The sequence below is a fragment of the Dermacentor albipictus genome, chromosome 1, assembly GCF_038994185.2.
Source record: "Dermacentor albipictus isolate Rhodes 1998 colony chromosome 1, USDA_Dalb.pri_finalv2, whole genome shotgun sequence".
In the NCBI taxonomy this organism is placed as follows: domain Eukaryota; kingdom Metazoa; phylum Arthropoda; class Arachnida; order Ixodida; family Ixodidae; genus Dermacentor; species Dermacentor albipictus.
This window is the reverse complement of record NC_091821.1, coordinates 52,716,767-52,734,937: the sequence shown is the minus strand read 5'-3', so window position 1 is coordinate 52,734,937 and position 18,171 is coordinate 52,716,767. Positions and strand designations below refer to the sequence as shown.

Below are 18,171 nucleotides of genomic sequence, written 5' to 3'. Positions count from 1 at the left end.
AAACAGGAAAAAAATAAAGAAATGCAGTCTCACGAGGTTGCGGTTGAAGTCCGGAGCGTGGTGAGACTCGTAGAGTCTTTGGGGTGAAACACTCGCTGGTAGAGTGATGACCGGCGTGGAAAAGCAGACACAGCAGTACGGGGCAGGAAAAGGTGGACGGCCCACATCTCCGTAGACGGGGAACAGGCCACTCCGAAGTCTCGTGCAAGACGACGGCCCAAGGCGCTCGTTTCGATGACGGACGCCCGGTCACCCGAACCTCGCGCGTAGAAGCGGGTTCTGAGATGTCAGCAGGCCGACCTGAGGCCTTGTGCAAGGCGACGACCCGAGGCGCTCCTCGTCTCGATGACGGACGCTCGCTCTCCCGAACCTCGCGCGTAGATGCGGGTTCGGGGCTGCAGCAGGCCGTTCCGAGGTCTCATGCCGTGCAACGACCCGAGGCGTTCTCTGTCCCGAAGGCGGACGCCCGGTCAACTGAACCTCACTCGTAGATGTGGGTTCCGTAGGCCCTGCTGCCCTAGTCGCGCCGGCGTTCCAACGATCTCCTCCACTTGCTCCAGTTGACCACGGTTGGGAAGGAGCTCGTAAGATACGCATATGTCAACATTAAATTTACGTTTACGTCCTATAAATACACGTTGGCACATCACTGCTTGTGGTTTTTATGTAGCGCATGCATGGACTACAAGGAGGGGATTGGATATCGCCCGCTGGCTTGCACCAGTCTCATGTTGAATCCATGTGCGGCGTACATGCTTGTACGACGACATTCTCCAATTTGTACTGTGTACGTACCGCGCAGCGACTGTGTGAGACAGACGCGTTCACAGCAGAACACATAGAAAGGACGAGCGCTGTACTTACAAGGGAAGAGTTGTAAGTTCAGTGCTCGTTCTGATCACTTCTCTTGCGTACGTGTCTTTATGTTTCGTAAGTTTCCTGTTCAATAATTTACAATAGCTAGCCCAGCAAGAAAGTCTATTGTAAAAGCTAGGTTTGAAAACAAGAGCGTGAGCCCTTTTACAATAATATTGCAGAGAGTTATCTAACGTTTGGTTACACCACATCACTAAGGACACTAAACGAGCGAATTGCGAATAAAAAAGTGCGAACGCTGCTTTCAAGATTGTAATATTTAAAAATTAACGCAGAACCTAAGTTATGGACTTAGCCTGTATATATATTGAACCATTATGCATCGTAAAAGTTCGGGTATCAAATTGGAAATGTCTTGTGCTGTTCCTATGTCGGTGTAGCATCAATGTTTCTGAGTACATATGAACTATGGAAGAACGTCCACAGTGAAGCTCACAGTCCACACAGGCTCTGGCTTCAGCATATGACTATAAAGTTGCCTAGGATGCTAGCTAAACACAGCTTGCGGCGCCTTGTGTCAACCAGCTCGGTAACGTTGTGTACTAAAATAGAGAATATAACTACCGTATTTGCACGTAAAGACCGCAACCGAATTCGGTCTCTCAGAAAAAAGAACGAAAGATTGCTTACTATAGAAATTACTATGCCAACAGCAATGATTACTATAAAAAGAGGAAACAACGAAAAAAAGAAAGAAAGAAAAAGGGATGCCTGCAGAGCTTTCGTCACCGTTACTTCGAACTGCCTTCGCAATATAAAGTGAAAGCTAGCGCGAGTGCTGACGTATTTATCCCTGTCAGCGAGGACGGCATCGTCGTCCATGACGTCCACCAAGGTTACTGGACAAACGTCACTTCAAAAATGCCCGCGACACAAGCGAGCACAGCAAAGCTCTGGGCGGATTGCGCGGTGATGCACCGTGTTGTATATCCTCCATTCTGGAGCCAGGGTCCCCCGCCCCAGCGGCGCCAGACAGTTGCTAAACCCCGCGCTGCGGGCCACCGACGAAGTGGCAAGGAGAACTTCTTCTCAGAGGCGCCGGACACTTGATACCCCTCGAACTACGTGCCTTACTGGCGGGCGCGACGTATACAAACGAACCGGCGGTGCGGTGCTTCGGTGGTGCGTTCCAAGTGTGGAGATGGTGGTGATAACTTTCTTGCACACAGGGGAGTTGTGGACACGCGGGTCCTTGGGCCCCCGCACAGCCCCTCTGCACTCAGGCGTTCATGTCCCGGAGGCTCATGACACTGCCAGCCCGGCCTGTGGCGATGGCTTTTCGCACGTACGTGGTGCAAGAATGTTTGTGTGGCATGGTGTTTTGTGACTTTCTCCTTCTCACTACTCTCTCCCATTTCCCATACCTTCTAGTGAAAAATAAAGCAGTCTTCTTGATGCGCTCGAAGCGAAAGGACGTCTGTCGTGTTTCCTTAAGTTCAAAGTGCTCCGTCTCTTATTCCGCAACATTTTTGGTGCCGAAACCCGGGAATAGGGACTTCAAAAGATGGACATCGACAGAGTCAAGCGAAAAAGGGCCGTGGCGCGATCATCTACAACCAAGCTGATCAATGAAGTATCCACCATGGACGACAGCGCATCAATCGGTGAGCTGGAAGAAAAGCTAAATCTTCTTACTCTTAAAGAAGACTCACTGAAAGAGCTAGATCGGGAGATAGAAAAAGGCGTTGAAGATGAAGCTTTCGAAGAGGAAATTGCATGCTCCGAAATGTACAGAGAAAAGATCAGCGTGGCGAAAACAAAGGTACAACGCATGCTACGCTACTTAAGCTGCTCAAATGTTTCATCAGATCGCACACTTAACTCCTCAGATCAAAGAGAATCTAGCGCAAACGATTCACAGATACGCCCCACCGTAAAGCTGCCAAAGCTCGAAATCAACAAATTCAACGGAGAGCTTCGGGAGTGGCAAGGGTTCTGGAGTCAGTTTGAGTCGACGATCAACGCTAACCAGAATCTCTCAAACGTAGACAAATTCAAGTACCTCAACAGCTACTTGACAGGAAAGGCGGCGGCTGCGGTAGCAGGACTTGACTTGTCGGGGGGCAACTACGATGTCGCTCTCTCGCTATTAAAGGAGAGGTTCGGCAGAAAGGAAGTTATTATAGAAGATCACATGTCACGGCTGCTTAACATCAAGCCAGTGCGTGACTCACGGAATCTCGGTCAACTGCGCAGCCTCGTCGACGAAGTAGAGACCGGTGTACGCAGCCTCACTTCTTTAGGCGTGAGTGTTGGCACTTACGGAACTTTGTTACTGACCGTAATAAAGAAAGCGGTGCCTGCCGACCTTCGTCTGGAATACCAAAGAAAAAGCGAGGCTACGAACGAGGGAAGTGAGCTGGAAGAGTTCCTGCGTTTTTTGAGAAAAGAGGTTGCGACGCGGGAGATCATACAGCGGGCCGAAGCTCCAAGAGACAGCAGTGCCGAATTGGTAAAGGAAAGGCGCAGCAGCAACACTAAAGCGGCGAACATGCCTACTGCAGCGGCACTGCACACCACGATCAAGGACAGCACAGGATGTCTATTTTGTAATTCGAACGGCCATGAGACCGGCAACTGCAACGCAAAGATGTCTGTGGCGGATAAGAGAGAAGTGCTGAAGCGTGACAATCGATGTTTCCGGTGTACAACAAAAGGGCACGAGGCAAGAGAATGCCGTAAAGCTAAGTGGCTCAGGTGTGCGCATTGCAAGGGCAGACATTTAACGACAATGTGCGACCCTGACTTTAGGAGACGCCGCAACACCGATGAAAGGGATGCATCTTCGTCACCGGTGATTGAGCAAGCCACGGTGTTGAAGTCCTCATTAGGCACGGGAGATGACTTGATGTGCACAGGAGAGCAGCAGTTTCTCCTACAGACAGCGCGAGCTTGGACAGAGGGTCCACATGAACGTACACTTGTCAGGCTTCTCCTGGACGGTGGCAGTCAGCGAACCTTCATCCATCGCAACCTATCCGAAAAGCTGCAGTTAAAAGTGCTTGGAGAAGAGGAGCTTAAGATATTTGCCTTTGGTGAGAAATCAGCCATGACACGCACAAAAACGCGTCGAGTGGAGCTGTGGCTCAGAGGCCAGTACGACGGAAAAGGGGTGCGAGTGGAAGCGCTGGAGGTTCCTTGCATCTGTGCAGATATCATGGCTGCTCCGTCAAATTCTGTTCTACTTGAACTTTCAAAATTTCACTTCCAAGTCGCAGACGCCTCGCAGGGCGGCGAAAGTGAAAATATTGACCTTTTGATTGGCGCTGATCATTACTGGGAAATTGTGACGGGATCCACTAAGCGTCTCAGCTCCAAATTGATGGCAGTGGAGACTGTATTAGGATGGACAGTCCAGGGCCAGGTCGGCACAAGGAAGTCAACAGGAGTCTGCTCCTCAGCTGCTGGCGTGATGCGGATAGGAGTGAGTGAACAAATTTACAAGGAAATATCAGCACAGCTAAAGTCTTTCTGGGAGCTCGAGCACATCGGTATCAAGGAACATGAGCCAGTTCGTCACGAGGACGCAGTTCTTCAGCACTATAAAGAAACCGTCAACTTTGAGAATGGCCGCTATAAGGTGTCGTTCCCTTGGAATTCGATGGTTTACGAGCTTGGCGACAACTACGAGTGCGCAGCAAGGCGTCTTAAAGCACAGACAAAGCGCCTCTTGGAAGGAGATTCGTTGATTAGGGAATACGACGCCTGCATAAGAGACTACATAGAAAAGGGTTATGCAGAGCCAGCCAGCAAGGATTACGGCACGTCGGAAGCTCCGGTGTACTATATGCCACATCAGGCAGTTGTTCGTCGCGAAAGCCAGACGACAAAACTGAGGGTGGTATTTGATGCATCATCTAGTGCCAAAAATCGCCTCTCACTGAACAGTGTTTTGGAAAGTGGCCCAAACCTAAACCCAGAGCTCATTGATCTGCTGATCAATTTCCGCACTTACAACATTGCCATCGTTGCGGATATTGAAAAGGCCTTTCTCCAAATATCACTCTCAGAGCGCGATCGGAACGCTGTGCAGTTTCTCTGGTACGCTATGACGCCAAAGAAAGGGGAAGAGCTTCCAGCAGTGGTGACCTATCGCATGACTCGCGTGCCGTTCGGTGTCACGTCGAGCCCATTTCTCTTGGCTGCAACGCTGCAACATCATCTTGAAGGCCTGCCGGAACGGTATGCTGAAACTGCAGGTATTCTGCGCAAGCATCTTTACGTGGACGACCTTGTAACTGGGGTTGACAGCCTTGACAAGGGTAAAGTCTTGTGCCAGGAATCCAAAGATATATTGTCTCAAGCAGGGATGCGGCTACACAAGTGGATGTCGAATGACCGCGATCTCGTCAACTTCTTGGAGAATAGCAATGTGGAGAGAAGGAACGCTGATGCTGGGCATGCTGCAGCTACAAAGGTATTGGGAGTAGGTTGGAATGCTCAGACTGACCACTTTGAATACAACCTAACTTCACTCATCGACTTCCTCTCCGAAAGAGCTGACAACAAGAGATTTGTGCTGCAGGTCTCGGCAAGAATTTTCGACCCTTTTGGATTTATTGCTCCCACAACATTATGCGTAAAGGTAATGTTCCAGAAGTTGTGGGAGTTGGGGATTGGTTGGGACGATCCCTTGCCCGAAACATTGCAGCCTGAGTGGGAGTGCTGGTGTAGGGAGCTTCCATGCATTGAAGGAGTGTCTATTCCAAGACTGCTAGCGGCAGACTTTAGAAACGATGTTACGGAGAAAGTGGTGCATGTTTTCTGTGACGCAAGCCCGAAGGCCTATGGTGCTGTCGCATATATCGTGACCAAGTCTCCGTTCGGGCTAACAAATGTCAGCTTGGTCATGGCTAAATCAAGAGTGGCCCCTTTGAAACGCCTCTCGCTACCCCGATTGGAGCTGATGGGAGCCCTTATTGGCGCGCGACTATGCCACTACGTTGCCAAGGCCTTAGATCTGAAGAACGTTGCTACCATCCTCTGGACTGACTCTACAGTAGCTATGTATTGGATCAAGGGAAACGCTGCCAGATGGAAGCCCTTCGTGGCAAATCGAGTCTCAGAGTTGCAAGCGCTGACAGATCCCAGGGATTGGAGACACTGCCCAGGCTCAGATAACCCCGCTGACCTAATCACCCGCGGCATTCTCCCATTGGCCCTGCGTGAAAGCGAACTGTGGTGGAAAGGACCCCGTTGGCTTCAGGAGGATGACACATGTTGGCCAACGATAAGTGAGCCGAGCTCGAAGGTTGGGGAGTGCCAAATGGAAGAGCGAAAGGTGACGGTGATGCCCATAGTATCATCGTCATCCATGGCAATTTTCAATGTTGAGAATTATAGTTCATTCAGCAGAGTCGTGCGAGTAACCGCGTGGGTCCGCCGCTTTGTCGACAACTGCCACAATAAAGAAGGAAGGACGACCGGCCCATTACGAGCTGAGGAAGTAATCAGCGCCGAAAGATACTGGTTGGCTAAAGCTCAAGAAGATGCGTTCAGCGACGACATTTCAAACCTGAAGAATCAAAGACCGCTGCACAAGAGCTCTCCTGTTTTGCCTTTTAACCCGTACTTGGACAAAGAGGGCCTCATGCGAGTTGGTGGACGCTTGCAATTCAGTGATAACAATGAAGAGACTAAGCATCCCATCGTTCTCCCTGGCAAGCACCCCCTCACGTCACTGCTCATACGGAAGGAACATTTGAGAATGCTGCACGCGGGCGTACGCGATACTCTAGCACAGCTGCGAGAATCGTATTGGATTATTCGAGGACGTCAGGCCGTAAAGAAAATTATCAAGCAGTGTCTCGTCTGTCACAAGCAAAGTTGCCCTCCCGCTACGGAGCCAGTAGCACCACTTCCAGCTGACAGAGTGACAAAGGGAAACCCGTTCGACATCGTTGGCATCGATTTTGCAGGGCCCTTGATTTGTCAACAGTCACGCGACAGCAAAAAATGCTACATCGCTATTTTCACCTGTGCTGTGACACGTGCCGTCCACCTTGAGCTCGTCAGCGACCTGTCGGCTACAGCCTTCCTCTTGGCCTTTAAACGCTTTGTGGCACGCCGTGGAATTTGCTCGACGGTGTATTCGGACAACGCGCTCACATTCAAGCGTGCAGCCAGGGATCTAAAAGCAATGTTCAGGCTGTTGCAAGTCGAGGAATTGCAGTCATACTTCGCCGGAAACAAGATCAGATGGAAGTTTATTGTTGAACGGGCAGCTTGGTGGGGTGGATTCTGGGAGCGGACGGTGCGATCTGTGAAAGTAGCATTGCGAAAGGTGTTAGGTCGGAGCAGCTTGAGTTTCGAAGAACTGACCACCGTTCTTTATGAGGTGGAGGCCGTGATCAACTCACGCCCTTTGACTTTCATATATGATGATGCTCAAGAGCCAGAACCACTGTCACCGGCTCATTTCCTTGTCGGAAGAAGGTTGACGACCCTTCCTCCACACCTGCTGCCGGACGAAATTCCTGGCGGTGGCATGCATCTCTCACGACGCTGGAAGTACCGGACTGCCATGGCCGACAGTTTCTGGAGACGGTGGCGGAAAGAGTACTTATTGGAGCTCAGATCGGCACATATGTGCCGACCAACGACATCGAGTGATCTGAAGAAAGGCGCATTGGTGCTCCTGAGGGAAGACCGCTTGAAACGCCACATGTGGAAGACCGCCAGAATTAAGGAAACATTTAAGGGTAGAGACGGCAGGGTGCGGTCCTGCAAACTGGTATTAAGTGGGGGAACTGAGGTGAAGCGACCGATACAGCTGCTGTATCCCTTGGAGATTGTAGAGCAATGAGCTCAATAATAGTTCGCTCATCCGGGGGAGGTTGTTGTATATCCTCCATTCTGGAGCCAGGGTCCCCCGCCCCAGCGGCGCCAGACAGTTGCTAAACCCCGCGCTGCGGGCCACCGACGAAGTGGCAAGGAGAACTTCTTCTCAGAGGCGCCGGACACTTGATACCCCTCGAACTACGTGCCTTACTGGCGGGCGCGACGTATACAAACGAACCGGCGGTGCGGTGCTTCGGTGGTGCGTTCCAAGTGTGGAGATGGTGGTGATAACTTTCTTGCACACAGGGGAGTTGTGGACACGCGGGTCCTTGGGCCCCCGCACAGCCCCTCTGCACTCAGGCGTTCATGTCCCGGAGGCTCATGACACTGCCAGCCCGGCCTGTGGCGATGGCTTTTCGCACGTACGTGGTGCAAGAATGTTTGTGTGGCATGGTGTTTTGTGACTTTCTCCTTCTCACTACTCTCTCCCATTTCCCATACCTTCTAGTGAAAAATAAAGCAGTCTTCTTGATGCGCTCGAAGCGAAAGGACGTCTGTCGTGTTTCCTTAAGTTCAAAGTGCTCCGTCTCTTATTCCGCAACACACCGCGCGACTTCGAAGACCCGGCACTTGACGCGCCGCACGACAGCGCCTGTCGTATATTTCACGTCAATTAGTGGGCAAACGGCGATTAATGTTCATTGCGCACTGACAGCACACAAGCTTAGTTTGAATGGAGAGACCGTTTGTAACTTAACCAAGTGAGGAAATGCTATTTGCGGAGCGTCCCGCCGATAGCTTTTCTCAAAGCCTGCGGCAATAAATCGACGCTCGGTTCCCTTTCTTCCTTTTCGTTGGTATATCGTGAATTGCTATTGCATTAAGTGAAAGAGCCAGGAAATATGTCAGTTATTATTATATTTAACAGACATAGACCTATTTATCAATCACACATGCTAAACCATTGGGGGCCCGAAAAATTATTTTAATTAGCATTTATTTTTTGACACTACATAAAACCTCAAGATGCTGCAGGGACGAAAGGCAATGAGTGCCTGACAGACGTCCCTGTTCCCGCAAAGTATCAGCAGTACAGAGCACATAAAAAAGCGCATTTGCTACAAACAATTTTACTGAATAAACAAATAATTGTACTTGATGTTTAAGTCTACAGCACAAATGTTTCGCTAGTTATGGTAATAGTATTGTCGACGTTATACACAACAAAATACAGTCGACATAAATTACTTGCAATATTCACAAGAAAAAGAACACATCAGATGTGTGGGACCTTGGAGAATTACAACCCAATTTCCAGCGAAGCTGTTTCTTTCGAGCAGTTGCAATAAAAGTTTCAGGTGCATGTAATTATATCGCATACTTTAAAAAGTTGCCTGTATATGACTGTTCCGTTTGAAACCTTGCCCCCACGTAATGTTCCGGGGCACTTCTTGTTGGGAATTTTTAAAAAGCCAGTAGTTCATCAACACTGTTTAACGGATACAGAGCTTCAGTTATGCGAGACACAGGCGGCAATACCGTCGTGGTACGCCGTAGCCTGGTTCCCCAGGAAGCTTTCACAGGCGAGCAACAGTCCATGGTACTGGTTGATGGAACGACCCACGTTCTTCCCGAGGCCCGCGTCACATTCTCATCACCCTATTTCATCGGAGAGACGCTGACGAGGTGTATGGAATCACCTGTTTATGATGTAATTCTGGGGAACATTACAGGAGCTCGTGAACCGTGTGATCCGGATTCTACGTGGAAGTTTCCTGAAATAAAGTACCACCGGGTCTGTATCAAATACAGTTTTCAGAACCATTTGACCGGCAGGATGAGGACGAAGATAAAGGCCCGAAAGGTACGAATATGCCGAGCACGAGCCTCGAGAAGAGGGGCGTGACCAAGGAAGACCTTAAAAAAAGCGCAAGGTGAGGATGCTGCAGTCTGCAAACCTGCTTTCGCACGATAGGCCGAGAATTCAGCCTGAAAGGGAGAAAATGGAAATTTTACCTATCGAAGGAAGTTTTATATAGGCGATATAAACTGTCGAGTGGTAGGGAACTTGAACAAGTAGTAGTTCCCTCGGCATTACGTCAACAGATATCAGAGACTGCATATATATGAAAGTGCACTAGCTGGACACCAAGGCACAAAACGAACTACTGATAGGAATCGGAGCGAAGAAAACCCACGGCGGAAGAAGTGTGAACTTTAATAATTTTATTCTGTAGTCTGCAGACTGTTTAGAGGCTCCGTACTTTAAGTGATCCATCTTAACCGTTGTCAGCAGTTATATGTCGTCAAATTCATATAAAGCATTGTTTGTGTGTGTGCTACAGACAGCCTAACGTTTCGTATTTCCTAAATTGGTCTGTATTGACCACGTTAAGGAACCTAGTACGGTGAAAAGATCTACACTGTGACAAGCACACATGTTACTTCGCCAGAACATTTACCGTGCATGGTGTTCTCGTCCGTTCGCTCCTTCCCTCCCTCCACTCAATTTTTGCTAGATTTGATATAAGTTGAGTTCACAGTTCTCCCAGGGCATGTGGGATAAATTCTGCTTTGTTCGTAAAACACGTTGACAAAGCTCCAGATTGCTTGTATGCGGGATAAATTCTGCTTTGTTCGTAAAACACCTTCATAAAGCTCCGGATTGCTTGCATACGTAAATTACTGCAAATGTCCTAATTAATATTTGAAGTTTTCCTACATATTGCGCATAATGCGCCCTTTGTTTTCGCCAAATCTACACAAAGTACCTTGTTTAGTTCACCGAAGACATTGTTGAAACCAACTAGGAACGTTTTATGAAGCATGGAAATAGGGGAGGGGGGAGGGGACGGCTCAGTAGTTATTTGAAACGGCTCTAACTGGACAAGGAACGTAAAAATTTTGTCACACATTGCACTTACCAGGACCTCCCTCCTTATTCCACGAAATATAGGCCTGATATAAGCCACGGTTATGTCGAGACATGGGGAAGCATAGCTGATAGCACCCATGGCACACGCTCTAACATTTGAATAAGAAATTTTTCACGACGACTGTATTTGATTCAACTGCATTTAACTTCGTACAGAGAGTTCCCATACAGCGTACCACAAACTGCTGCTAATGTTTGGTTTTGGTTCGTTTATAGTTCTGCCAGGGCAGCGGGCTCAATTCTGCCCCGCTCGTTAGATACGCTTGCAACGCTCTAGAGCGCTTGCATACGTAATATATTGCGAAAGATCGAATTACCCATCTATTGTAAACTTTGCCTGTACATCACCCATTAAATGGGCCTTACAGTCAACAAACATAAAGATGCTGCTTCCTTTTATTCAGTGAGGACACCAGGTGAACCTAATATATCGCGCATGAGAAAGTAAAAAAAAAAAAAGAAAGTAGGTTTCAATAAGTATTCATAATGCTTCTATATAAGCCAGAAACGTTAGAATTTGGTGACACATTGTATTTAAAATGCTTTTTAAGCCTAGAGTTACCTTGGGACATTGGAAAATATATAGCTAATAACAGCAGCGTGATGCTTTAGAATTGTTGCTTAAGATTTTTGCGAAGCTCCATTTGATCAAGACCGATTTACTTGGTGTATTGTTTTTAAAATTTCATTTATGAATCATCATCCTCAGAATCATCATCAGCCTATTTTATGTCCACTGCAGGACGAAGGAACTCTCCCTGCGATCTCCAATTACCCCTGTCCTGCGCCAACCGATTTCATCTAGCCCCGCGAATTTCCTAATTTTATCGCCCCACCCCGTCCTCGACTGCGCTTCCCTTCTCTTGGCACCCATTCTGTAACCCTAATCGTCCACCGGTTATCTAATCTGCGCATTACATGACCTGCCCAGCTTAATTTTTTTTCTCTTATTGTCAATTCGAATATCGGCTATACCCGTTTGCTCTCTGATCCAAACCACTCTCTTTCTGTCTGTTAACCTTATGCCTAGCATTCCTCGTTCCATCTCTCTTTGCGCGGTCCTTAACTTGTTCTCAAGCTTCTTTGTCAGCCTCCTCCAAGTTTCTGCCCCATATGTCAGCACAGGTAAAATTCACTGATTGTACACTTTCTTTTTCAGTGATAATGGTGAGCTTCCAGTCAGGAGCAACGGATGGCGGGAGTCATCGGCTGCTACAGCTTTATCATGAACTTTTTCTGTATTACTTTTAATTTTCTTGTAAATATAAACGTGTTTGTAAAACGTCACGAATGTCGGGCCCAGCATCACGTTCCCTTACTCCTCCATGAGCAAAGTGAATTCCACATCTTCGGACCCCCAGTCGCAACACTGAGCAGAACAATGTCATCTGCAAAACGAAGGTTGCTGAGATATTCGCAGTCGATTCTTACTCCCAAGCCTTCCCAGTTTAATGGCTTGAATACTTCTTCCTAGCACGCAGTGAATAGCATAAGAGAGATTGTGTCTCCCTGTCTGACCCCTTCTTTATAGGTATCTTCCTGCTTTTCTTGTGTAGAATTAAGGTAGCTGTCATCATCATCAGCCTGGTTACGCCCACTGCAGGGCAAAGGCCTCTCCCATATTTCTCCAACAACCCCGGTCATGTACTAATTGTGGCCATGCCGTCCCTGCAAATTTCTTAATCTCATCCACCCACCTAACTTTCTGCCGTCCCCTGCTACGCTTCCCTTCCCTTGGAATCCAGTCCGTAACCCGTAATGACCACCGGTTATCTTCCCTCCTCATTACATGTCCTGCCCATGCCCATTTCTTTTTCTTGATTTCAACTAAGATGTCATTAACTCGCGTTTGTTCCCTCACCCAATCTGCTCTTTTCTTATCCCTTAACGTTACACCTATCATTCTTCTTTCCATAGCTCGTTGCGTCGTCCTCAATTTGAGTAGAACCCTTTTCGTAAGCCTCCAGGTTTCTGCCCCGTAGGTGAGTACTGGTAAGACACAGCTATTATAGACTTTTCTCTTGAGGGATAATGGCAACCTGCTGTTCATGATCTGACAATGCCTGCCAAATGCACCCCAGCCCATTCTTATTCTTCTGATTATTTCTGTCTCATGATCCGGATCCGCAGCCACTACCTGTCCCAAGTAGATGTATTCCCTTACTACTTCCAGGGCCTTGCTAGCTATCGTAAACTGCTGTTCTCTTCCGAGACTGTTAAACATTACTTTAGTTTTCTGCAGATTAATTTTTAGACCCACTCTTCTGCTTTGCCTCTCCAGGTCAGTGAGCATGCATTGCAGTTGGTCCCCTGAGTTACTAAGCAAGGCAATAGCATCAGCGAATCGCAAGGTACTAAGGTATTCTCCATCAACTTTTATCCCTAATTCTTCCCAATCCAGGTCTTTGAATACCTCCTGTAAACACTCTGTGAATAGCACTGGAGAGATCGTATCTCCCTGCCTGAGGCCTTTCTTTATTGGGATTTTGTTGCTTTCTTTATGGAGGACTACGGTGGCTGTGGAGCCGCTATAGATATTTTTCAGTATTTTTACATATGGCTCGTCTACAACCTGATTCCGTAATGCCTCCATGACTGCTGACGTTTCGACAGAATCAAATGCTTTCTCGTAATCAATGAAAGCTATATATAAGGGTTGGTTATATTCCGCACATTTCTCTATCACCTGATTAATAGTGTGAATATGATCTATTGTTGAGTAGCCTTTACGGAATCCTGCCTGGTCCTTTGCATGACAGAAGTCTAAGGTGTTCCTGATTCTATTTGCGATTACCTTAGTAAATAGTTTGTAGGCAACGGACAGTAAGCTGATCGGTCTATAATTTTTCAAGTCTTTGGCGTCCCCTTTCTTATGAATTAGGATTATGTTAGCGTTCTTCCAAGATTCCGGTGCGCTCGACGTTATGAGGCATTGCGTATACAGGGTGGCCAGTTTCTCTAGAACAATCTGCCCACCATCTTTCAATAAATCTGCTGTTACCTGATCCGCTCCAGCTGCCTTCCCCCTTTGCATATCTCCCAAGGCTTTCTTTACTTCTTCCGGCGTTACCTGTGGGATTTCGAATTCCTCTAGACTATTTTCTCTTCCATTATCGTCGTGGGTGGCACTGGTACTGTATAAATCTCTATAGAACTCCTTAGCCACTTGTACTATCTCATCCATATTAGTAATGATATTGCCGGCTTTGTCTCTTAACGCATACATTTGATTCTTGCCAATTCCTAGTTTCTTCTTCACTGTTTTTAGGCTTCCTCCGTTCCTGAGAGCATGTTCAATTCTATCCATATTATACTTTCTTATGTCAGCTGTCTTACGCTTGTTGATTAACTTCGAAAGTTCTGCCAGTTCTATTCTAGCTGTAGGGTTAGAGGCTTTGATACATTGGCGTTTCTTGATCAGATCTTTCGTCTCCTGCGATAGTTTACTGGTATCCTGCCTAACGGAGTTACCACCGACTTCCATTGCACACTCCTTAATGATGTCCACAAGATTGTCGTTCATTGCTTCAACACTAAGGTCCTCTTCCTGAGTTAAAGCCGAATACCTGTTCTATAGCTTGATCCGGAATTCCTCTATTTTCCCTCTTACCGCTAACTCATCGATCGGCTTCTTATGTACCAGTTTCTTCCGTTCCCTTCTCAGGTCTAGGTTAATTCGAGTTCTTACCATCCTGTGGTCACTGCAGCGCACCTTGCCGAGCACGTCCACATCTTGTATGATGCCAGGGTTAGCGCAGAGTATGAGGTCTATTTCATTTCTAGTCTCACCGTTCGGGCCCCTCCACGCCCACTTTCGGCTATCCCGCTTGCGGAAGAAGGTATTCATTATCCTCATATTATTCTGTTCCGCAAACTCTACTAATAACTCCCCCCTGATATTCCTAGTGCCTATGCCATATTCCCCCACTGCCTTGTCTCCAGCCTGCTTTTTGCCTACCTTGGCATTAAAGTCACCCATTAGTATAGTGTATTTAGTTTTCACTCTACCCATCGCCGATTCCACGTCTTCATAGAAGCTTTCGACCTCCTGGTCATCATGACTGGATGTAGGGGCGTAGACCTGTACAATCTTCATTTTGTACCTCTTATTAAGTTTCACAACAAGACTGCCACCCTCTCGTTAATGCTATAGAATTCCTGTATGTTACCAGCTATATTCTTATTAATCAGGAATCCGACGCCTAGTTCCCTTCTCTCTGCTAAGCCCCGGTAGCATAGGACGTGCCCGCTTTTTAGCACTGTATATGCTTCTTTTGGCCTCCTAACTTCACTGAGCCCTATTATATCCCATTTACTGTCCTCTAATTCCTCCAATAGCAATGCTAGACTCGCCTCACTAGATAACGTTCTAGCGTTAAACGTTGCCATGTTCATATTCCAATGGCGGCCTGTCCGGAGCCAGTGATTCTTAGCACCCTCTGCAGCGTCGCAGGTCTGACCGCCGCCGTGGTCAGTTGCTTCGCAGCTGCTGGGGACTGAGGGCCGGGGTTTGATTGTGTTGTTCATATAGGAGGTTGTGGCCAAGTACTGCACCAGGGTGGCCAATCCTGCTCTGGTGAGGGAGTGCGTTACCGGTTCTGGTCACCGGGATCAGGCCACACTCCAGGCCTGTTTATGCAATTTTATCAACACGCGGATTTTTTTTTAATTCGGTGGAAAATTGCCGGCCCCGGGATTCGAACCACGGACCTCTTGCACGCGAGGCGGGTGTTCTACCTCTACGCCACGCCACCTCTAAGGTAGCTGTAGAACTTCTGTAAATATTTTCCAAGGTATTTACGTAAGCGTTCTGTACTCCTTGATTACGTAATGCCTCTATGACTGCTGGTATCTCTACTGGATCAAATGCCTTTTCGTAATATATGAAAGTCATCTGGAGAGGCTTATTGTACTCTGCGGATTTCTCGATTACCTGATTAATGACATAAATGTGATCTATTGTAGCGTATTCCTTCCTGAAGCCAGCCTGTTCCCTTGGTTGACTAAAGTCCAGTGTTGCCTTTATTCTATTGGAGATAATTTTGGCAAATATTTTATATAATACTTGGAGTAAGCTAATGGGCCTATAAGTTTTCAGTTCTTTATCGTCTCCCTTTTTGTGAATTTGTATAATGTTTGCATTCTTCCAGTTTTCGGGGACCCTTGCAATCGATACACACTTCTTATAAAGAGCCACCAGTTTTCCAAGCAGTATGTCTCCTCCATCTTTGAGTAAATCGACTGTTATTTCATCTTCTCCTGCCGCTCTTCCTCATTTCCTGTCTTGCAAGGCCCTTCTGACCTCGTCGCTAGTTATAGGAGAAGTTTCTGTATTCTGTTCATTACTGTTTATAATTGAGGTAACCTGACTCATCTGAGTATTGTACAGGTCAGTATAGAATTCTTCCGCTTCTTTTACTATATCTTCGAGATCGCTGGTGCTATTACCCTGCTTATCTTTCAGTGAATACATCTTGGTTTGTCATATGCCAAGTTTCTTTCTCACTGATGGTCCATTTATTACGGCTTATTCTTCAGTCTTTCTCACGTTATAATATCGGATATCCCTTATTTTCGCCTTGTTGATCAGTTTTTACAGTTCCGCGAATTCTATCTTACCTCTTGAGTTAGACACTTTCATTCTTCGTCGTTTCTTTATTAGGTCCTTTGTTACTTTGGAGAGCTTGCCTACTAGTTGCCTTGGTGCCTTGCCTCCCACTTCAATAGCTGCCTCTGAAGCTAGCGTACTTACGGTTTCACTCATTACCTCTATGTCATCTTCATCTGTCTGTTCTAAGGCTGCATATTTGTTTGCAAGTACCAGCCTGAATTTCTCTGTTTGTACCCTTACTGCATCTAGGTTGGCTTGTTTCTTCTTGACCAAGTTTACTCTTTCTCTCTTCAAATTGAGGTGAATCTCAGCCATCACTAACCTACGATCCCTGCACTTTACCCTATCTAACACTTCTACATCTTGCACTATGCTGGGATTGGCAGAAAGTATGAAATCAATTTCATTCCTTGTTTCACCATCAGGGCTTTTCCAAATTCTCTTTCTGTCGCTACGCTTCCTGAAAAATGTGTTCATTATTCTCAGCTTATTTCTGTCTGCGAATTCTACCAGCACCTCTCCTCTAGCGTTTCTAGAATCGACGCCGTAGTTGCGAATTGTTTGTTCACCAGCCTGCTTTTCCCCACTTTTGCATTGAAGTTGCCCATTACTACAGTATACTGAGTTTGCACTTTTCTCATCGCTAATTCCACATCTTCATAAAATTCATCTACTTCATCATCGTGAGTGGATGTTGGAGCGTAGGCTGGTACTGCCTTTAAACTATATCTCTTATTAAGTTTGATTACGACTACAGCTACCCTGTCATTAATGCTGTAGAATTCATCAATGTTGCTCGCTATGTCCTTATGAATTAGGAATCCTACCCCGTATTGCTTCTTATCTGGGAGACCTCTATCTGGGAGGACATGGCCGTTATTCAGCAATGTATGGGCCTCACCAGTTCTTCTAATCTCACTAAGGCCGATGATATCCCGAATGATGTCTGATAGTTCCTCAAAGAGTCCTGCTAAGCTAGCCTCACTCGACAGAGTTTGGGTGTTAAAGATTGACTGGGTCAGTTTCCATTGGCGGCCTGTCCGGATCCAGAGATTCTTAGCGACCGCCACCTTGGTCAGGTGCTCCGCAGCTGCTGGGGACTGAGGCCCATGGGTGTCACAGAAAACAGAGAGCCAGGCATAAGATGAGTACAATGCAATTAATAACTTCAAGTTAGATGATTTTTAAACCATGACACTGAGACCTGTACGACATTGTCGTTTCTGAGGTTGTTCCAATCTGTTATAGTTTTAGGGAAGTAAGAATACTTAAATCAGTTAGCTCGAGTGGGTAATTGCATAGTCCGTGAATACTCGTCAAAATACTAATAAGTATTTATACTTCCCTCGCACGTACTAACTGAAAGAAAAATGTTAGGCAGCAGATGCGATTTCTTTCTGTAATTGATGGCAACCTTTTTCGCTTAGATAACTCGCGAATGGATGATCGGTCATACGAATGATAAATGAACCTCAATGCCTTCTTTCGAACTTTTTTGAATTACTTTATATTCGCCTGAGTATACGAATCCCAACTTATAACTGCATATCCTAGGATTGGGCAAATTATATACTTATACGCAAGGAAACGGAGGGCAGATGTGGCAAGCTTCAAAGAGCGCCTGAAGAGAAAAAGCGTACGGAGGCACTTAGCTGTCACAGAGTCAATATGGTGTGTCCAAGAAAGATTATATTATTAATCCAGAAACCAATATATTTACAGTCGGGAACTTCTAATAAACAGAAATTAAGAATTAAAATACGGGGTTTTACGTGCCAAAACCACGATCTGATTATGAGGCACGCCGTAGTGGGAAGGATTCATTATACAAAATAGAAGTGAGGCTTGCAGACAGGACACAAGAGTAGAGAAGTGGACAACAGAGTAGAGAAGGGGACAACACTCTTTTGTCCTGTCTGCACGCCTCACTTCTATTTTGCATAATGAATCCTTACCAACTAGCTCAGCT

General features: G+C 46.8%; 1 protein-coding gene across 1 annotated transcript; it reads left to right on the top strand.

The window, feature by feature from the left end:
- Window positions 1-3,607: 3,607 nt before the first annotated feature.
- On the top strand, window positions 3,608-7,681 carry LOC135911995 (uncharacterized). Its single transcript, XM_065444372.2, has one exon. It carries the CDS (start codon window positions 3,608-3,610, stop codon window positions 7,679-7,681), a length of 4,074 nt encoding a protein of 1,357 aa, XP_065300444.2.
- Window positions 7,682-18,171: the final 10,490 nt, after the last annotated feature.